Genomic DNA, 23,374 nt, shown 5'->3' on the forward strand with positions numbered 1-23,374 from the left:
CCATAGCGGCATTTAAAGCACCGCGACTTGGGGCACAAATATTTGCTACGTTTGATAAACAATGTCTAAAAAAAAACGCAGCAATAAATCTTCTTTTGCATTTTACCAATTATAAGCATTACATGTGTAGCCAATTTCGTTGCCCTAGCGCATGTCATTAAAAACATATTTCTGCTGAAAAAGTACAATTTTATGTCAATGTTTGGAGAGATGAAGAAAACAAAGTAGTGCAAATACCAAAAAAGTGTATCGTTACATTCTGCTCCGACGTCATATTAACAAAACTGCTCTATTGGAACTGTGTTATCTTTAATAGATCGTTCATGAAATATGAACCAGCGGAGCAAGTGAGGGTCCGCCCCATCATATTCGCAACGCTACAAATGCGCATGAGCAATATAAACCAACGCATACATAATATCAAATGAAAGCGGATTGCATTGCCTTTCGAACGACATCCATCCCACAAAACAATTTTAAAAAGAACATTCAGTGGGACCGTGGCCTTGAGGGGGAACGAAGTATAGGGATGATGTTTGGGCGCGGAGGCACAAGTTTCGTTTTCTATGGGGTATCGATATGACCGGATGGGGTCAAACAAGGTTCATATTGTGGATGACTTAATACGGGCGAAGGGCGGTCGTTCATTGTTAATAAAGCAGAGTGTATTTTATCGGAAGGGAAGCTTATATCGTTGTAGGCATCGCCGAAAGAATTGATGGAGCCCTACCGTGGCATCAGCGGTCATGTTTAGTGGAATAACGCCCTGCTAATTTTACCCGGACGCCGTTATTACGTGGTCACGTGGTTGTGGCAACAATGGCTCCGATAACCAACTTCCTGGGATATTCCGTGCAATAAAATGTTTTCAAGAATATTTAAAATTCCAATTGGTTTTCCTTTTATGATAACCAGGCAATTACAGTCCCCGAGAACATTACGATCTTCGGTTAAAAAATCAGAAATGTATCATTTTGTTTATGCGGCTTGTGGGGATCGAAAAGAAGAAGAATAAAGATGCCTTGGTAGGCAGACCGAACTAGCTCGCGCTCAGGACGAGCGCGGGGTAGAACGGGCGTAGACACCAGTGAAGCGGCTGTCTTTTCTTCAGTCTCCACATTGGCGCCCAACGTGGGGCCCGAACCCAGATTCCCGTACAGTCAGGTACGTTTAGCAGGCCTTCGCAGTCGCTGCGCCTATACAGACATTGGATTACTTCACCGCCGAGCTTGTTATAGTGACCGTTAAAATGTCAACTTCGCCCCCGCTTACGCGATCCCGTAGCCGCCCCAATGCAGCGAACACAGCTCGTGCTACCGCGACTGGTGATGGAGCGGAGGACTTGCGACCGGGCTCTGATATACCCACAGCAGACTTGGAGGTTCCATTGCCCGCTGAGAGCCTTTCCCCACCGGTGCCGCTTGCACCTCTCACCGCGTTGGGCCCATTGCCAGAACAAATGGCATTGTTCCTGGCGGAGATGTCGCGGCTCCTGCAGGAACAACGCCGTCCGCTACCACCCTTAGTTCCAACACCTCGGACGGGGACATTGCGTTTACATGCCGAGATTCCTAAATATTCAGGCTACGCAGATAGAAAATCGGTTGCTGATTTTCTTGACGAATTGCGTGAATACCAGGCGGTGTCTGAAATGTCTGAGGTTGAACTTCTATCACGCGTACTGCCGATCGCCCTCACGGGAAGCGCCGCGACATGGCGTCGGAGACAATCACCCTTCTCGACGCTACAAGACTTTTCGGAGCAGTTCAAAAATGAATTTCTGCCTCCCGATTACGGCGCGCGAATGCTCGATGAGCTTAGGGCGCGCACTCAGCACCGCGACGAGTCCCTAGTCGAGTTTGTTCGGGCGCTCCAAACTCTCTATGACCGGGCTGACCCTAGTGCGTCCGACTCAGACAAAGTGTCGCGGGCTATCCGGCAAAGCCACCCGCAGTTTCATCCCTACCTGCGTGGGCGGGTGTTCCGGAGTTTGGACGAGTTGGCCCAAGCAGCCCACCAGATCCAGGCGGACATCCTGGCCGAACTAAGATATCGGCCTCCTCCACCGCCGGAGGCTTGCCTGGAACCGTCCTGCGCTTGGACAGGCGCGACCAGGCAATCCATGGACGAGCATGGGTCACGGCCAGTTCTCCCCGGAAGGGTACCCCGAGCGCTGGACCCTTACACCCACGGACTGGGCGATGGTGCTCAAGTCCGCGAGCATGGCCGCCAATACCAAGCCCCATCCAGAGAGCGATACCCAAGGGCCACCTCAGCTACTCTCCGCTGCTTCCGGTGCGGAAGTCTCGGCCACTTTCGCCGGGACTGCACCCGGCGGGTTTCAAACGACAATTCGGGAAACGAGGTAGGCCGCCGATAGCAGGGCCCTGTCTGTCGGTGGCTTCTCCTTGTTACAGGCCCTCGGTCACCCCACCGTCTCGGTTCTTCAGCAGTCTCGGCCCAGCCTCACGAGCAGCCCCGCCGGGGGCCTCCTGTGATGAGCCCGATGTTGCAGCACCTGGTGTGGCGCCCGCTCGAGCGCCCGATGACGCTCCCGCTCCCGGATTACGCGGCGACGCTCTCGCAGGCGCTCGCGGAGATGCCCCAAGTCCCGGCGTGGCGCCCGCTCGAGCGCCCGATGACGCTCCCGCTCACGGATTATGCGGTGACGCTCTCGGCGGCGCTCGCGGAGATGCCTCCGGTAGTACCAGCGCCGGTGCTTTCCCCGAGGCTTCCCACGGAGCGGTTCTCGGTGGCGTCCTGGTCCCCGACGAGACAACTCCGGAGAACAGACGTGACGACAACGGCTGCTCGCAGGAAGTGGCAGCGGCGTGGCCGCCCGTCGTCCACCCACATGCCAGAAAAATGGCTGATGCGACCACACCAGCGCGGCCTTCTGGAAAACCCGTAGACAAGTGTATGGCCCGTGCGGTCCAACCGGAACCCCGTGCCCACTACCGAACGGTGACCTGGGCGGGTCTACGAGACGTGACAATCCTCAGCATTTCATTGATCATGGGAATCCTAGCGACCATGGTATCATGGGTGAGTCGGCTGAAAGTCTATGACAAGCTACTTCGAATTTATAGGTTCCGTCCAGTCACGTACTTTATACCATCCCTTGACGCTATGCGTCACGAAAGTAGAGGTATAACAGAACCCTACATTGTGGTTAACATTGCCGGTCAACAGATCGCAGCTCTCTTGGATACCGGAGCTGCAATTTCACTTTTTGGAGACTTCGTTAGAAAATTGTGCAAAGACCGGAACATCTCAATGCGGCGTTCTCAGAGAGAGCTCCGTACGGCATCTGACCAACTTATCTCCGTCACTGAAGGAGCTCGACTGAAGCTGAACTTTGATGGGCGACAATGTCGACAACATTTCACATATCTGCCGGGTCTCGCCTGCCCTATTCTTCTCGGTCGAGATTTCATCTCCAGGGAAAAAATAGTCCTAGATTTGTCAGCAGAAGAATATCGATATGGCTCGCAGTCCGCTACTTTCAAGTTTGCAGTCAGACCAATGCCTACGGCAGCTCGTCCTCTAGAGGGTACAATATGTGAGAGATTCCCCTCCTCGGGGTATCTGCACGTGGCAATGAAGTCATTTTCTGGCACCGACTCGGACCGTTCACGTATAGCGAAGCTTTTGGAGAATTTCTCACATATGTTTACAGAAACACCTGGGAGGACTAACATCCTCGAACACCGAATTGATACTGGAGACACTCCTCCTATCCGATTTAACGCGCGGCCCCTAAGTGTTCACAAACGCACACTCCTGGACGGAGCACTGAATGAGATGATTCGGACCGGAGCCGTCCGTCCCTCGAAAAGTCCATGGGCTTTTCCGGTTGTGTTAGCACCCAAGAAGGATGGCACCGCACGCCTCTGCGTAGATTACCGTCCTCTGAACGCGGTCACGAAGCGAGATGCATACCCCTTTCCATCAGTCTCGTCTGTTTTATATGCACTGGGGTCTGCACGGATATTCACAACCCTCGACTGTAGTAGGGGATTTTTGCAAATTCCCGTAGCAACAGATGACGTCCCTAAAACAGCATTTGTTTGCCCCAGGGGTCTGTTCGAATTTGTCCGACTCCCCTTCGGCCTATCTAACTCCCCTGCGAGCTTCCAGAGGCTCATGGATACAGTCTTGGGTGATGCAAAGTTTAACTATGCAATGGCCTACATGGACGACGTAGTAGTGTTTTCTAGTACTATCGAGGACCACCTTCACCATTTACAGGTCGTCCTGAAGCGCATGAGTGAAGCTGGTCTCACGATTAACCCTTCAAAAGTGCAACTTGCATCACCCAAAGTGGAGCTTCTTGGCTTCGTGGTCGACCAAGGATCGCTCCAGCCGCAAGCAGAGAAGCTCAGAGCAATTATAGAATTTCCCCAGCCACGAGACAAAAAAAGTTTACAACGGTACCTTGGCATGGTGGGATTCTACCGCGAGTTTATTGCCAACTGCGCTGATTTGGCCCGGCCCCTTCACCAGCTATTACGCCGGGAAGTTCCATGGACCTGGACTTCCGCTCAGGAACAAGCGTTTAAAGCGTTAGCAAATGCTATTGCGGATACTGCGTCTCTGAGACTTCCTAATCTCAATGCTCCATTCGTCCTCCAAACGGATGCCAGTGATTACGGTATAGGTGCAGTATTACTCCAAGAACATAACGCAGCGTTGCGGCCCGTTGCATTCGCGAGTCATACTCTCACCGCGGCCGAATGTAACTATACGGTAACCGAAAAAGAATGTCTAGCTATAATATTCGCTTTGCGAAAGTTTGACATGTACCTAGATGGAGCGACCTTCACCATCCAGACTGACCATCAAGCATTAACATGGCTGAAAAACCTTAAACACCCCGCTGGACGCCTTGCCCGCTGGGCTCTGGCTTTACAGAAATATGATTTTTCCATTGAATACAAACCGGGAAGGTTCAATGTCGCAGCAGATGCCCTGTCACGAGCACCCCTACCCCCCCGAAAAGCGGATGACACAGCGGAACTCGTCGCTGTTGCTGACGCTGAAGTCTCCTGGGGTCTTTCTGTGAGCCGGGACGAGCTACGAGAAGCCCAGCAAAAGGACGACATTTGCCAAAAGGTATCTCGGTGCTTGACTCAGCCCCATCAAACCGATGGAAACAGGACGTATGGGTCGGTAGACGCATATGTACACAGCGAGGATGGACTCCTCCTTCGCTACATACCGCAGGCAGACGAAGCCGACCCCACAACGTCCCCTTTTCGTGTGGTCGTACCCCGTACATTAAGGCAAACTTTCCTCCGGTATTTTCATGACAGTGCGCTAGCGGGCCACAGTGACGGTCAGAAAACCTACCAGAAACTGTGTCGCGTTGCCACTTGGCCGAGGATGCGCCAGGATGTTCTCCGCTACACACGCAGCTGCCTACGTTGCCAACAAGCCAAACCCAGGGGAGGTAAACCCCCTGGTTTGATGCAGTCAGTGGAAAGTCGTTATCCATGGGAGATTGTTTCATGTGACATAATGGGCCCCTTTCCACGCAGCCCCAAAGGAAACAGGTATCTCCTGGTAGTCACCGACCACTTCTCAAAGTGGGTGGAGCTTCACCCTCTCCGCCAACTGAGTTTCAGGACCATTTGGGACAAATTGAGGGACACCTTCACCCGCTTCGGGTTCTGTTCCCAATTAATTTCCGACAACGCATCCTACTTCACAAGTAAGGTTTTTGAGGACTGTTGCGCAACACTGGGCATCCAGCACAAGTGCACCACTCCTTACCACCCTCAAGCCAACATAGCTGAGAGGGTCAACCGGAACCTCAAAGCAATGCTAGTGGTATACACCGAGAGACATAAAGACTGGGACAATTACATCCCGGAAATGGCTTTCGCCACTCGAACTACGGAGAACCGTACGACAGGGTTCACACCTTCCCAAATAAACTTCGGACGCGAGCTGCGATTTCCCCTCGAGAACAGCTTTTCCGACGATAATCGAAGACCAAACACCTCGTACGCGAGATTCGCTGAACAACTTCGTGATAAACTCACCGACGCTGTGCGAGTGGCTCGACAAAATATTGAGTTAGCGCAGCTCGATCAGAGGAACCAATATGACCAAGGCAGGAGATCCCTAGAATTTTCAATAGGCGACTGCGTTCTCCGGCGCGTGCACCCGCTTAGTAATGCAGCAAAGGGATTCGCGGCATCACTAGCTCCTCGTTGGGAAGGTCCCTTGGAAGTTGTTTCACGGGTATCACATTTGGTGTATAGGTTACGACATGTCGAAGACGGGTCGTTAACTGGACCCGTTAACATTTGTGATCTGAAGCCGTTTGTTTCTAGACATGTCACCCTTTAGGGATGTCCTAAGAAACACAGTCCCCCGTCAATTTTTGCCACACGAAAGATTGTTGCTCATGGTTATTTTCTATCCAGGCATGCCACCTCGACGCAGCAACACCCATTCCTTCCGACGCTCTCGGAGCCGCTCCCGATCCCCCCTACGCCCCCAATTCAACCCACGGGGCCACTCGCGCCGCGCCAGGCGACATAACCGCCGTCAGCAACCGCCACGCACTGCAGAGGCTGCCACCTGGTGCGTGATGGAGGCCGGTCGAATGGTCACATTCGCGTCCCGGATGGCCTGGGAACACCAACCTCAAGTGCCACAAGGGACTGCACCAGAAGACGTTCCCCATCCCTTCCGGCGACGGACACTGACGGAGCGCTGTGCTGCAGATCTACCCGCCGCCTACGACGAGGAAGAATATGCCGACATCTGTGAACTTTGCCGCGTCCCACTCATTTCATGCGAACAACATCATCAAGGAGCACTTCACCACGACCGAGAAGACCGCCAGCGGGCGCTGGTGCGAGCTGAATCACGGGCCCTTACACCTGCCGACATCGAGGCCGCCCTCCTTATTGTTGGCCGTGCCTGCCCCGAACGCCTGCGCCGAACACTACCCTTACCACCAGAACTGGCGAACATCAGACTCAGCGACGACGAAATGTAACCAACTGATTAGGAAACTCCCTGCCCCCCCCCCCCCCCCCCCCCCAAGAGGGGGATGATGTGGGGATCGAAAAGAAGAAGAATAAAGATGCCTCGTGAGGCAGACCGAACTAGCTCGCGCTCAGGACGAGCGCGGGGTAGAACGGGCGTAGACACCAGTGAAGCGGCTGTCTTTTCTTCAGTCTCCACAGGCTTTAAGGATTCATGAAGAAAAGGCTGTTTAGCCGTGGGGTCAAATCTACACGCGTACAAAAGTTTAATACTACTTATTGATACCTTGTGACTGCCATCTAAAATAATCCTGACGAACATCGTGATGTTCATTGTTGTTCAGTTAAAATTCTCATTTGAGTGCATTTAGCAGGGACGCACCGGGAGAGGGATGTCCAAGAAAGTTAGGAATGTGCGATGATTTGATGAGAGTAAGTTTGCGTCAGGTCACGTGACGTCACGCTGCTACTCTAACGAGATTTTTTGTGTATAATGCCCCCCCCCCCCCCAAAAAAAAAAGCGAAAGTTTTTTTTTTTTTTTTTTGGCAAAAATAAAGGTGAAATTAGGCAAGTTTTGCACATGGGTCGTTTGGTCACTAGATAAAAAATAATATCTTATTTTCTTTTACGCAAGCCGCACAACGATTATGATTAGCAAATAATAGAGTAAGTAAAATACATATTTTAATGGTTGCGATCACTCCCTTGCCTAGAGGCATGAGGTCTCAGGAACAGAATGTTTCAGCACCCTGAGAATTTTGAAGGAGAAGGTGTACTACGGCTACAGCTACAATGCAGGAGGCCGCTTAAGCTTCGCTTTAAGGGCTGGAACGCGATCGCTAAACAAATGAACCCCCGCTCGTTCCCAAGCGGTGCAAGTATTTCTGCGTGGCCTAAGAATAAAGAAGGAAAAAAGTGTCTGCGTTGCCTAGTCGTTAGCGCGTCTGGCTCGCAACCTAAAGGTCATGTGCTCGAATCCCACCTCCACCTAAACTTCTTCCGATTTTTTTTTCTTTAAGGTCTTCTAATTTTTTCTTTAAGGCAAATAAATAACTTTATAGAGTGAAATCATTTAAGAAATACCGCGATCTTTAATTTGAATTACATGTCATGGTTTAATCGCTTTCATTCTATGCGTGACGTCACGTTCCCGTGAGCGTTTTGGGTTGTTTGAAATTGCCATGTAGAGTCATGTGGCTGCGACGTCATGGTCCTATCGACCAATCACTATTTTCCCGTTCCACGCCACCGACGCCGACGCCGGATTTTCTGCGACACGACCTCTTTAAACTATCGATTGAAAAATAATTTATGGCTTACCTACTTTTAAAACGCGAGATAAGAAAAGCTTACCTTCTGATATTAGATGTATCCCAAACCGCATTGGGTGGAATCATGAATGCTATACATATAGGCTTGAAAATATTAAAAAATAATTAAACCAAACAAGATTCTGAGCAGTCCTAGGTATGTTACTTATAAAACAAAAGTAATTAGTTACAGTTACATATCCTTTAAAGGCCTTATTTTTCGCGGGCTCAATATTTCGCGTCTGAAGTCAAAGCTGAAGTTTTGAAACAATTTGCGGGTTCTAATTTTCGCGACGCGGTGGGTTTCAATTTGGATTCTAATGTGTTTCCATTTGACGGGAATTTTTCGCGGGACCTATTTCTTGCGAATCGTATGCGATTCGCGAAATTCGCTAAAATTAAGTCGTTTACTGTAGTTTGTCAAAGGTGTATTTATGTTACAGTTACATTTACCTAAATATAAAAGTAACGAGTTACGGTTGCTTCGTCGTAATAACTTAATTACTTTCAAGACACTTTTCTTCAATTTATCTATGAGAAATTGATGACAACAGACGATGACTACGATTCATATTTATTACCTTCCTCTTTCTCTTAAGAGCTTTATTACTCCCCTTTCTCGCCTGACAGGAGATAGATATCGATAGACAGACGGGTCGATTACAATTATAGGAAGTCGAGTAGAAGGTTATATACCATTTGTAAACTGAATAAAGTGGAAAAGACCGTTAGTATCCAACAAGGTAAAGAAAGGAGTGAACAAAACAAGACAAGTTCATTTCGGAAGGCGTTCCGCTTTTCCTTTTATTTTCTTCTGTGCAACGCTTAACAAAACACTCGACCTTGAATCACGGGCTCACGGTTCCTGGAAAAGGGCAAGTCGACCGGTAGAACCATCGTGTGTAACCGCGGTCACACAGTGCCTACCGGTGGCGACTCGCGTTCGCAAATGAAGCTATCGCCGCGACTGCTGCGGCACCGACGACAGAGGCTCTCTTTCGGCTTTAGACAGGTCACCGTTAAAACCCCGTAATAGTCCGACGTCCAGCTGAGCAAAGGAGAGGAAGTTTAGCGCACACGAATACTGATTGGTCGCAGATATTGAGTTCCTGTTCGCCAGACAATGAATCGCACGTGTTCTGCACTACGCTGTGTTTACTTCGCACAACGCCGGAGTATAACAGAACTGTTAGGTGTCTACGCAATGCGTGTTTCCACGAGGTGGCTCTGTCGCTTGGCTGAAGAGGCGGCGGTGTTCAATGAGGCTGGAAGGGGTAAAGACGGGGCGAGAGAGCCACGCACAAAAAGGCTCAAATAAAGCAAAGGCTAATTGTGCTTTTCCGCTCTTTGAAACAGGAAAAATAAAAGTAAGTAGAAAACGTCTGCGCTAAACGCCTTGCTCTGAAGAAAAAAATTGTTTTGAGTTTTTTTTTTTTTATATTCTCGCGTCTAATGTTTTGAATTTTTATTTCATTTTCTCGCTTCTAATGTTGGGCCCATGCTCCGCACACGCTCGAACCCGCTGAAGTGTTGAAAAAATAGGGCCATATTTTCGCGGAAAGTATCTATACCCTTGCAGATACCTTTTAGTTACTTTTGAAAAAAAAAAGTATTTAAGCAATAGTTCCAGTTGCTTAAAAATTGTTTTGAGTAACAGTTAAAAGTTACCAAAAAATTAACGAGATGCAGTATCGCGATAGTACACAAGGGTGATTCTGGGTTGGTTTTGAACACTGCACAGGAGGACAACTAGTACATTATCAAAACAGAAGACTAAATTCCAATTCAAAGTTGTTTTGCTAGTTAAAGCAATAAAACAAAATAAACAGCATTATCAAAGTTATCACAGCCGCGTTTCAGGTTTGGTTCGAATACCCTATCGTGATTGAATACAATGATTGATAAAAGCGTTTTTTCGCTTGTGTTTATTTCTTGTTGTGCAACACGCATTTGTTTTAAAGCTGAGCTCACTTGGACGTAAATAAATGCAAAAGGAAACATATACATATCTTTAGACTCGTTTAAAGTACGCCTCATGCAGAACTACAAACATATATTATATGACGTGAAGTCGTCAGACTAGCAAGAAAACGTTGTCTGTTTTGCACTGTTCTGGCGAATAAAAAGTAGCTTGTCATTCGAATAATCTGCCACTTCGCTATATTTTGCTGGAGGCTGACCGTTTCAAATTAATGCTCGGAATCACATATGGTTCACAGCGAAGGTTGATAAAATGTTGTTATGTACACAGTACCCATAAAGAACGCATTTGCTACTTACGAATTTTAACAATACAACCTGAAAAAAAGAAGAAATATTTTACAGAATCAAGTGTTTATATGGTGCTCTAATCACCGATAACTTCAAAAAATGCAGAGTGTAGCGGATCATAAGCATCTCATTATCGTCTCGCAGCCAATGAAGTTGCGGAGAAGGAATCATAAGTTAAGGGGCGTCAACGTAATAAGCACACGGCCTGCGTTTTCGTAAGCTCTCAGTGACCTCAAACATTCTCACAAGAATCTAGTATTACACAAAACCGCCCTTGAAATATCTGTGCTTATCATACGCGCATTGTGTAGCGTATGCATCAGTATACTGTGCGTACAACGAACCTATTCTTCATTCAAAAAGATACGAACGAAAACAAAGAGGCATAGCATCGCGACTTGGAATTAAAATAATAATAATACTAATAATAAAGAAATAACACTCCGACCTCTTTGTTTTAGTGTTCTGACGGTATCCGGAAGTGGAAAGAAGAAGGAAGTGGCGTTGAGGACATGCCGGAGCCATGCCGGAGCAAAACGAAGCTCCGCTTCCTACCGCGCCGGCGGAAGCTTCTTGCCAAGTCTTCCTCCTTTTTATTTTGTACCTGCCTTTTTTCCACACTACTCGATTCCCGACCAACCACTTCCCGCATCTCACCTTAAAAAAAAATGACCATAAATCTTCATCTCTCACTTCCTGCTTATCGTTGGAACGTAAAAAAAAAAAGACAGGAAACGCAAATAGAAAACCAAAGAGCGAAAGCAATAGACATACAGACGTTCTATAAATATAAACTGTAAAACACGCTTGTACTAAGGATTGTATGGAAGGAAACGCGGCGCCAAGAAGGGCGGTCTTTGTCTTGACACTTTTGCTGCAACATTAGTATACGAAACGGAAGAGCGTAAACGTAAATCCTGATTCTGTTTGGCTTCGCCGTAGAAGAAAAACTGAGGAAAAAATGGAACGCTAACATAAAAGTCAATAAAGACTCCAGCAACGCCCCCCTCGTCTGAGTAAAGAAAGGAGCTAAAACGAGAAACAAATAAAAGTGGTCAACATTAAAAGGAGGGACGAAATTCGGGGTAAAAATGCCCACCCCCTCGGTAGTAAAAAATAAAAAAAAAAAAAACGCTCAACCGAAGGAAGCAAAAAAATAGTATAGGAGCTCGTTCTTAAAGCACGGCGCTTGGTTTCGGCCTATAAACCGTTTATCACAGCTCCACCTAGCGCCTCCGATAAGCGACACACAAAAAAGGAGAAAGCGTTCCCCCTTCTTCCTTAAAACGGGAGGAGAGGACGACGGGAGAGGGAGGAAAAAAAGCGGGAAAGTGGGAAAGACGGACCGATACAGGTGCCCGCGATTGCCTCCGCAGCCGGCCCTGCGTTCGTCTGCAGCCGCAGGCGAGCGCGCACCCGGACCCCTTCGCGAACCGGACTCCAGGGCGGCGCCAGCGTCGCGACGGCGAGGAGGGGTGTAGCGGGGGAGTGAGAGAGGCATGGTGGTCGAGATACTTCTGTACCGTCGGCCCGAGTTACACTGTCGCGAGTGGTGCGCGCGTGGAAAGTCGGGTGTGCTCGGCCATCCGTCCCCCATGGGGAACGAGCGAGCTTTCCTGCACGGCACCGCGCTCCGCCGAGACAGTGTGCCGCGCGCTCTTTGAAGTGACGCCAGGTTGTTCCCAGAGACCAGACGCCACGAAGCGAGAGCGACTCCGTAGTAGAGGCACACGAAGGAAGTTCGCTTCGACTCACCTTTGCGTCGACAGAAACATTTTTTTTTTTTTTTTTCGATAGAGTGGTTCGCGTGTGTCGGTGTGTGAAGGCGAAAACCACCCAGGCCAAGTCCTTTTTCTTCGTGTGAACTTTCGGGACAAGAGTAGCGTCCTACAAAGAACCGATACGGGTTTTTTTTTTTTTTTGTTCGACCCTCACGTGAGCTGGTTAATTGGTGAAACATCAAAGTCGTCGGCTTTATCCAAGGTGAGTTCACGCTTTCTTTTTTGGTATTTTTGAGGTCGATAAGGGAATGCTAGTTCCTGCTGCGCTATGTTTTGTATGCGTGTGTGAGTGCGTTTCGCTTCTAAACGAGAATATTAGTAGTAATTTATAACTACAAAGAATGCGTGTCGACTTTTTTTGTTTAGAACCAAAACTTCCAGCTCAACACTGACAGCCTGAACCGAACAATATAAATGCAATAAAAAATATTAACATATTGAATGAGCTATTAAAAAAAGTTTACGAGGGATTTAAGACCCTCCGAGTGCATAATTTAGCGAAGACACTGCAGCTCTCAGAAGCGAAAAAAAAAAAAAAGAAATCACATTTCAGTTGCACGTTTTTAACCTACCCTTTCACCCTTTCGATTTTTTTTTTTTTTCGCAGCACGACGTGAGGTTATTTGCATTCCTCATAGCAGCTAACTTTATGTTGAATTAGTCGGATCTGTACAGCACAACGCGACGCTCTGTGTATATTTCCTTTATTTGACTCTATTTCACTACACTTCACCAAACCGATATCGCACGCAGGTCAGTAATATTTGAAACAATTCAAGGCTGCCGTCGTGTATTCGGAAATAAGTATTTAATATATAAAATAATGCCGAAAAATGCCATTATACAAAGCTATGGCCAATGCGCCCACGCTGGCCGGTTGCGGCACTCATTCTACGTCAAAATCTCGTCTGCAGAGCATTTAATATGCGGTTAAGTCTATACTCTTTCTCCCAATAAGACCGATCGCAGCCAATGGTATACGATCCATGGAGCCAACTCAGCGGCGCCAAAAGTGCTTCGTCGTGACACTCGCAGATTCTTTGCGCATTTGCTTCCGCCGGTTAAAAAAGTCACGCGCAGTAAATGCTATGTGATCTCGCGTTTTCTTTTTGTGTGTCCGCATGATTTAGCGGGAAAGATGCGCTCACCAAACACGAGCGCCGTGACAGTTGGCGCTACTTTACATGCTCTGTCGCATGGTAGCGCTGGATGCGGTAGCACTTGATGCAAAAAGGAGCATATGGATAGAAATTGTGAAAGAGCAGAAGGTGAGAGAGCGCGGGGGGCTGTAGAGCACCGAGCTCTGGTTGGAACGTTTAGTGGTTAGGCGTAAAGGCCTTTGTCTCTTCTAGCTGTTCGAAAGTGTTCAGACGACGGCGTCCGGCGTTCGAACGCCTTCGAAGAGTGAGTAGAGGCAAAGGCGGCCGGCTTTGCGTCTACCCACTGATCATTCCAAGCCACGTTCCACCCAAAGAGCTCTGTGCTCTCAACCTTTTTTTTTTTTTTCTTAATTTCTAATTGTATAAAGTTCAATCGCCGCTATTAACGTTGCGAGTAACTATTTAGAAGAAATTAAAAAATCTGGGGAACAGCCAGAGATGCATTCGTAGAACACAAAGCGAGAGTCGACAGATGATTACAATAAGTATCTGTTTACGATTTGACACGCTAATGAAAGATGGCTCCTGTTAAAGATCCCTCATTCTGACAATTGCGTGTGAGCGATCAGTCGTGATTACTATCCTGCAGCTTAAAGGTTTTCTTTGCTTCATTCAAACGCGGAAGGCAACATTAAACAAGCTAAGACGAAACTCAAGCCCTTGGAAACGGATGCAAATTCCTCGAAGGCCGCACACTGCATCAGACATGAAAATGTTGAGACGACTTCGCTTTATTTTAAATACGAACAATAGTAAACACTACGAGAAAAAGCGCCAGGATTTTAGCCTTAATGCTGAGCACGCGCTTTCGTGCCGTGCAGCATTCTAGTGCTCTAAGTCTTCTCTCGCACAGAAAGTGAAGTAAACCATGTACGACGTTCGAATCTTCACAAAATCACGGCCCAGCGCGGGCATTTTCTTGGGTTGGGAGTGCGAGCAAATCACGTGCCATACGCAAAACGGCAGAAAGTGGCCACGACCAAAAGCCCGTTCCTGGAATGGTCTGTAGTCTATTGCCAACGGTTTTAAATTGGCTCAGTTACGTAACTGTCCGTAAACGCGGCTTCCACGGGCAGTACTACCGCCCTCTCTCCCGACGTCTCACCTGCCGTTGTTAAACGCGCCACCGTTTTGAGGATGCCTGCTATGGTAACTGTATTATCTTCAATGGAATGCCTATGCTTTGAAGCACAGCGTCTAGATGGCGTTTTACCCTACTTTACAGAACGCAGAGTTTTGAAGCGTAAATCTTTGATGGCGCTTCAAACGACAAGAGGTTGACTGAAGGGAGTGAAGGGAGGGGGGGGGGGGGGGGGGGGAGGGGGGACCCCCTTCGCGGCAGTTCCACAACTGACCTAATCAAGTAACGTTGACTATAGGGAATATTCACTGGCGACCACAGCTGCGTGAAAACTGCTGAGCCCGTGCTGATGACAAGCTTTCAGAGTTCTTTTGAACGTGCATTCTACATTATCAAACTTGCCGGGTTTGGCATCTTATTAATGTGAGTTCGTTCTTAGCATACGTTCTAAACAGCGTCCTCAAATATGGCATTCAGTGAATAACCCTAATAGTGGGTCTAACAGACTCTATATTGCATTTCTCAATATGTTCAAGCAAAGCTGATGCTACAAGACCATGTGCGAGGCTTTCAACCTGCCTGTTGTACACATGGACTCAAGGAGTGCCACGTAATTCAATGAAGCGTGCTCGCACTGCTCGTGCACATGGTCTACTCGTGTATAAGAACACTGAGAACGTCTTATTTTTTAATGTGGCACTAAACGCCCACCGCTGATGTCTCCGAAAACAATGACCGGGAACAAAATAACGTTTTAACAAACCAATATGATATTTCGGTGACACTTAATATTAAGACGAAGTATCTGGTCATGTTGCACTGATGAGTCATAACGCTTACATTACACTTTGATTTTCTGCCTTCAACTTCATGCTATTCATGCGAATTCATTAATCACACGTTCAAATTCACTCCTATCAGTTTCGATGGCGAACGGGAGTTGTTGCGTTGGAGCACGGCCCCTTGGTCACTGCCGCTTCGCTGCTACGGTCTGCCACTCATCGGCAGGGAGGTACCTTATAGTCACTGAAAGAATAAAAACGGCAGGGTGTCACTCTCGTATGCTCTGCCTCTTGACGGCGCTGGTGGACTTCTGCCGTGTCTCAGCTTTACGTGTACGCTAGAGGATCACGAGACGTCCAAGGCGTTGTCGAAAGTAGAAAGCTCGCGCTGGTGGCGGGACAATTGCAGGACTTGCCTACCTTTTAACACATAACCATTTCCGGTACACAACCAGGACGGTACTCGATAGACCGACTGTCAACCAAATGCTGACGCAGAGCTTGCTTCTTTACTGATTGGACACCAGTGCCAGCCGAACGTCTTCCTCGATATCCCCCGTGTCGTTCCCGCGGCGTGGGATGGGAGGGGGGTAGGGGTGGGGGCATCCCGTGTTCAGACACACAACGGCGCGCTGATCCGTGAAACGAGTGCGCTCCTGGCTTCCCAGACAAAAAGTGAGGGAAAAAGTGACAGAAAAGCTCGAAACAAAAAACCGGAACCTACGTTAGCCGCGCTCAATTTGCCGCAACGGTTCAGGTAGATTGCGTGTTTCTTTTTCTTTGTCACGAAGTGGCACGCCGCTCCAATCAGCGCTAAAGCCCCTGGATAAACTTCACGGTTGGCATTTTAAGCGCAACTGCAGCTTAGAGTGTCCGTTTAACGAGGGTATAACTTGGGGTATTACGCACTGGTTACAAGGCACCCTTTGACCTGTAACTGCAGTTCCGTGTCACCAAAGTTACCACATTATACCACTGATCTCTGTGACAATTTGCTGATTTGCGCTGCTCCGCTTCGCGAGTACGGCCGCAGAAAGTTTCAAATAGTTTATTTTAGGCGTATGAAAAATCACCCTGGAGATGCGTTGCAGAGGCCGGATGGTTGCATGCTCAAAGATGTATTTTCTGCTCGTTTGCCGTCACTTAACAAATAACATTTAATAAAAACTTGTTGAAACAGTCGTTGCTGCTTTTGAAAACCTGAAAAAAATTTTACGAAACCGCAACACCGAAAAAAAAGGCACGACAGGTCAAACGCAAGTCTCGTTGATGGCACACCGAAATGCTGCGTCTTTGAGCTTTCGCATACGAATGACAGAATACCGCACAATACCTTGTCGTCATCATTGATCAGTGGCCATCGGCATAATCAACCCCCGTGTGTCGTACTTGACAGCACGTTTGAACGCGGTCCGCCTATAATTGTGGTTGTTAAACAGATTGCACGCTACCATATTAGCCAGCTTTCAAAATTTTCGCGATCTCACCATTTCATACTTTTGCGTTCGAAAACCTACATTCTGTAGACTTTTAAAAAAGCCCGTGCGTCTACTTTCCTGCACAACACTCGGAGAGCCAATCACCGCAACTTACGGAGGCAGCTCAGCGAATGACGATGCCGAAACTTACGTTTAGACCAAAAAACGCAGTCTGAGTTGTGACATGAAGCAATGCAAGCGTGACGTTTAGCATTGCTTAATATCACAACTCATACAGCATTTTTTCTTGTCTAAACATATGTTTCGGCATCGTCATTCGCTGAGCTGCCTCCGTAAGTTGCGGTGATCGGCTCTCGAGGTGTTGTGCGGGAAACTAGACGTACGGGCTTTTTTTAGAGTGTACAGAGCTGCTCCAGTACGTTGCTGCATTTGTATTGCCATTTGACGTAATTTCCATCAATTCGAAAATATTTCGAACGTAACCATGGTTCATATTGCATAATAACAACCAGTTTTTTTTTTTTTTTTAATTTTGTTTGCAACCAGTTATTAGTGATATCAACTTGTCGGAGCAGCTGGGCGATCAAGAACTCCGCAACCGATTTGTATGGAGCAATGATATCCAAGTGCCGCACACCTTTAAACTTTTTCGCAGGGTTAACACATTCATGTGGCGTCGATTTTTGATTGGTATCCAGGTGTGCGAAGCCACACATCTGCAGTACTTTGGCTTTGACCTCGCCTCCTGAGACCGCGGGACTTGCGTTCGACAAGTTGCCCTTTTTTCGCGGTGCTGAGTGTTCGTAAATGTTTGGACGGGCTCTCAAAGGCAGCGACGATAGTTTATACGTAGATTTTAAAAGTACTATTTTTTTTTCGATCCCAAGGGTTGCCATCATGTCCCTGCCTCTGAAACGCTTTACCTGGCCGACTATACAAACACCTAAGATGACCCATGCGAAACTTCCCGTGGCCGATCTCGCGCAACAGCATAGATATCTGTTTAATATACACCACTCTGATATTTACAAGTCCTCAGCCAAGCGTGCAATTTCCTCAACCCAGCAATGGGCAAGTTTGTCACTTCCGAAAGCGAGCAAGTCACGCGCCATACGCACGAACACTACAAATGGAACCGGCCAGGAGCCCTTTTTTGGAAAGGTCTATACTTTCGGACAGATATTTTAGAAGCTGCAGAGCGCGCGTGCACAGCTTTCATGCGTGCTAAAGATGCGCACGTGCACCCATACATTTTACTGCATAGCCACAGAAAGTTGTTCAATGCCCTTGTTACACAAGCACCCTTAATTGCAATTTTGCTTAGAGGATTACTCCGGTACATTTTCTCGATTTTAAGGTTACGATTGCTTTTAGTGAAGGAAGGGTCCCTAAATTACATGGTGTTCGTTTTCTTTTGTGTTTGTCTTTATTGATGCTTGATGTTTAGCAGATAAAATATCTCAATTTTTTTTTCTTGGGTCTACAGCGAAACCGAAACTGTATGTTTGCTCCACCATGATGGCAACCCTTGTGATTAGTTGCGTGGCCATCGCGTGACGCAAAGCTGGTACCGCGGTACCGCAATACGTACGAAAGCCCTAGTGACAACACCAGTTCCGATCAGTCAGGCAAGATGCTACGGCTGTTTTACTGGTTTGCTTCGTAGATATCATATATCTATAACAAATATTTTTACGGATTCTTAAAGGTGCCGGCCGAAAAGCAAGTTTGCCACGACGAACGCTGGCTCAGAACAAGCCCCCGCTTATGTTTTGAGAACTAGAATCTTTGTGTTGAGCAGAGCAAGTTGCGGATGCGCTGCGGAAGCTAATCGTAAGCTCGCCTTGAGCAGAAACGGACTCAACTATGTCCGCCAGTGAATGCCATCTTCGGCACTTCGACACGCTTGGGTGAGCAGGGAGTCCATAATCTTCTTGAACGACCGCCGAAGAACTCTTACAAACCTCCGACAGCGAACACATAACATAACAGGCAGAAATTGTACGCTGCATAAGCTAATCGCCACCCCCCCCCCCCCCCCCCTTCAAAAAAAGAAAAAGCAGAAAAAGAAAGAAATGGCGAGAGAAGCAGCATTCCGAAAGAGAAACCTTGAAAACCAAGTTAACATCAGGGCACAATGTTGCTTGACAAACAGCCATCCCGCTGAGTGGCCACTGAGAAGCTGGTGACAACATTTTTAATATCGGTTTTAGAATAGTTCATGTTGAAAACAGCGCAACTGGGACGAGGACAAAAAGACGAAGAGTACACAGGACAAGCGCTGACTATCAACTGGTTTGTTAGTAGAACATGAGGAAAAAACAATGAAATGAAAAAAAAAAAATGGAGTCAAATGTACGCGCGCATGCTAGGCGCCTCGTGGAATATGACCCCTTCTTCTTTTTTCATATGATTGTAGAACTTGTTTTCTTCTTTCTTTCCTCGTGAGCTTTTGTTACCCTAAACCTAGAAAGTTCGTCTCGCTGGGGGTCAGTCACCAAAGGATGGCTCAAACACGAACTAACTGTTGTTCTTCGTGATGTGGTTTCTACGCTTCAACCGTCTCTGGAGTCTGGACATGTTTGGTCGTGGTTCGCACCCGCAGTCTCGGCAATGTACCGTTATATGTGAATACGCGCTGCCTTTCAAGGAGCTGTGGTACTCTCTGAGGCGGATGTTTAAGCACCGGCCAGTTTGCTCGTTATAAGAACGCCAACAAGAGAAGGGAATGTGGCAAACCACGCCTTTTACGCTCGACACGAACTTTTTCTCGTGCCTCACCTCAAATGCGTTATATTTTGATTTTGTGTTTCCCTCCTTGCGTACACGTTGAGCGGAACATAATATGCTTAGTTTGTTTTGGGCTCAGAAAACAACATTCACCTCACACGGACTTTTTTTCAGTCCGTGTGAAATACGGTGAAGATAAGAAATAACTGAAACTTTATTTTTCTCTTCTAACTGGCTCTCCCAGCATGAAATTGGAACTAATCTTTACGATTTTTACTATACTATTGCATGCTATTGAAATAATCGATTCTGGGTATCCGGACTTCCTAATCCTTTGAATATGAGTAGTTAAGCTAACGCCCATTGTGTGAACATATGATTTTTTAAAGCGGATTTCAAACAGGAATACACTATGCTTCTTTTTACGACTTCCGAATGTGCTGGCTGGTAGTTTAGCAAATTATTTTATGTTGTAATATAATACATCCAGAAAATTTGTAGTTTTTTTTTCAAATTTAACAAGGAGGTCTAAAAGCTGAATTTCGCTCTTTTTTGGGGTCTCATAAGTGAACTTAAGGCCACCAAGTTCATGGAATACTTTTAGTACGTAATCTAGTTTTTTTTTTTTTTTCGAAATCGGAATTTTCAACAAAGGTCAAAAATCACCAACACACCTAAAAATTTTAATGGTGTGAGTTTCCAATTTTTAAACTAGAGCTCTACCTGTCTTCCCGAGAAAAATATCGCTTAGTACAGGCGCTACTCTCGACCCTATATAAGCATCTGACTTTTGAACGAACACTTTTTCCTCCCAGACTAATTCATGTTTTCAACGTGAACATAAATAGATAACTGAGCAAGTTGGTAAGAGTTCATGTTTTCAACATAAACTCTTACCAATTTGCCCAGTTTTCTATCCTTATCAATTTTAGAATAGATCGCGGTTTTCTATTATGTAATATTTTGACAGTGCTTGCATTTATTCTCCGGAAATTGATATCAGTCATTTACTTTGGTTCCACGTTTGACCAGAGTTTCCCTTTAACTGCAGTTACCACACCTGCAATTAACAGGAACCGCAGTTTGTTGCTGTTTCACACAAATTGGTTGTCCTTCTTTAATATATTAAATGGCATCAGTGGATAGCTGATTTAAATTATTTGCGACATTATTTACAAAGCAGTCTAGCTGTAAACCTGAAATCGCTACTTTGTTTTTCACGTTAAAGACTCTGGGTTAGCAGTCATACTGCACACGTCAAATATATAATAATGAAAGGAGTCACTTATCACTGTCTAAATAACCAATAAGATCAATAATTCACCTGACAAGGGTGGTTCGTGCTTTGTTTCCGTTGCAGTGCGGAACTTTAGAAATTAGAGCTTAGCCACTTAATTCTGTCATCACATTAGGCCGCTGGCGTTTTGTTTTGTTTACGCTTTTTACGCGTTCAAAATACGTCGTGTAAGCGCAGCAGTATATTCTTGGTTTATTTCCAACTGCGCACAAACGTTTCAGGATTGGACAGGAACAATATAGATTGAAACATAGTCTCAAGCTATCGCGGTAGCTTGAAAATGGCTTTGCTGGCCAAATGAAGCTTGCAGCGAAGTTCAGCAATGATTCCGCTGTGACTATTCTTAAAGGGGCGATGCAAAGGGGTTTTGTACTTTGCGCATATACCGCTTAAAATAAATCCCTAACGTTAGTGCCCTAAGAAAGACAGGTTCCTTTTTCACCACACGCAAAAAAGTCGCAGAAAGAAGAAAAAAAAACGGGCAGTGTTTATTGCCTTAACGCGAAGCCAGAACAAGCGGACGTTTGTAATAGCCCGTGCTGGGGTTCGCAACTGCAGGACACGCGCCGAATTGCAGACGGTGTTATGGTTCGGCTATTGTTGTCATTGCAGCGATTGGACACGGGCCACTGCCCGAATGCTTGTCGAGCTCTTGATTATCACAAGCCCGAATCAAGCACTCACGCGGTGCTCGGATTCAATCTATGAGACGTATTCAAATATCGTCACTTGGGGATACTGTGAGCCCCCAGCTACATCATCAACTTCGCGAAAAAGAGATGGGTGTCGACGGTACTGCTGTAAATAATTAGTTCAGACAAATGGAACTGACGGTGAGTTACATGAGTGACTTCGATAAAGAGCTTTAAAGGGACCATGAAGGCAATGTAATTTTTTTTTAAAGGTGTTTTCGGAAGCATTTGGATCCTGGCATGCCACACAACTTTCCTAGAACGTTGTGACTCTTATTTTTGTACTTGCAAACAAATTCGCCAAACCGAAACAAACATTCAGATTTCTTCCTTTTTTCCCCCCTGGAAAGAGAATCGACGTCAGGGAGCACGGTCGGCATCGGTAGGATTTAGTGCACACTCAGTGTGGTTCCCGTGGTTCGATCTAGCGCACGGTGGTCTGTGAAGAAAACCTGGAAGAAATGGGTGACAACGCCGCGCTCGCAAACGAGTTTGAACTCCCGTTCAGCGACCTCACGCCGACTGAACGGGAGATGCTGCTAAGGACGCGGAACTCTGGATTGGCGACCGATGCAGCAATGCTGCGCATTGGTGCATCGGTCGGCAGTTTATGCAAACAAACGTCGACCAATCGACCGCAAGTCTTTAGCCGACCTTTCGCGCAACCTACTACTACACATAAACGCGACATGATTGGTGAGACACCAGTTCGCAAAGCGAACACGAGACGACGCACGAAACCAAAACCAACAATCCGCCGCCCCCGGCGCTCGTACCTCTTTTTCTTTTTTTTGTCCATGGTTGCTCGATGCTTGTTACGCGCCCGAGGTAGCAGTGCGGGAGGATTGGTTCAGATTATGCGGTGCGGGAGGATCGGTTCAGATTACAAACGGAAGGATCGGTTCAGATTATGCTTTTATACACGGTATGAAACCTATAAATTCCCAACTACAACTTCAAAATATTATCCAACGTTCAAATAAACTTTTTTCATCACATTTCACCACCGAAATCGAAACCAAGAGCGCGTCTATCGTTTGAACCAATCGCCAGGCCAGGAGCCCGTTGTAGTCACGCTTCTACGGTGCACTTTAGTTCACCTTTCTGCCGCCGCCTCGGTGGGGTCTCAGGCATCGTTCCCGGCGCTATTATTACCGCGCCTGTTTGCTCGATTGGTGCGGCACCCAAAGTTCTGTTCGGGCTAGAACTTGGTCAACATTATCTGACACGTGCCTGACATCCATTTCAATCGCCGAATAAAACTTCGAAACTGCCTTCATGGTCCCTTTAAAATAAGGGGCCCCAAAGAAATAGGGGCTCACCACTGCGCAAGCATCGAACCCAAACTCCGTTTTGGCTTTTGGGTTGGCGCTCACCCCAAACGCAGAATTTGAGAAATAGCGCAGGGCCCCTATTTGCTTGAGGCCGGGTCGCGTCGGCAAACATGGCGGCGCCCTTTCGGTCTCCTTGGAGGAAATTCGTCATGGTCGCTGCATTATTAGCCAATATCATTGCCAATGAGTGGTGCAACCGACTTTCGCTTTGCTTTATCTTGCTCCAATCACAAAGAATGAGCGGTGGGCTCGCCGCGTTTTTAAGATCGTCCCTGATTCTGACCGCTTTTAAGCTTAAAGAGACGCGGTAACCGTCGACATGGCAACGTATCGCTACTCCCTGGCTCTGAGTGGATTTCGTTCGTGGCACGATACCAGTTAGCCTAAAACAAGTATTTGAAGGCTTAAATCCGTTCCAGCTCAGATCTAAATCAAGCAGCTACTCGCAGTTAAAGGCCTAAATCTTCGGTGACATACGATCAAAGCGCACAC

General features: G+C 47.1%; 1 protein-coding gene across 1 annotated transcript; it reads left to right on the forward strand.

Moving 5' to 3' along the window:
- Positions 1 to 1,459: 1,459 nt before the first annotated feature.
- LOC121837252 lies at positions 1,460 to 2,101 on the forward strand (the record flags this gene model as incomplete). The annotated part of the gene is made up of 1 exon (XM_042292837.1): positions 1,460 to 2,101. A coding segment is annotated over exon 1 (642 nt), but the record flags the coding sequence as incomplete, so codon positions are not given.
- Between the last annotated feature and the right edge of the window lie 21,273 nt (positions 2,102 to 23,374).

Source organism: Ixodes scapularis, unplaced genomic scaffold (genome assembly GCF_016920785.2).
Source record: "Ixodes scapularis isolate PalLabHiFi unplaced genomic scaffold, ASM1692078v2 PGA_scaffold0__279_contigs__length_252992795, whole genome shotgun sequence".
In the NCBI taxonomy this organism is placed as follows: Eukaryota; Metazoa; Arthropoda; class Arachnida; order Ixodida; family Ixodidae; genus Ixodes; species Ixodes scapularis.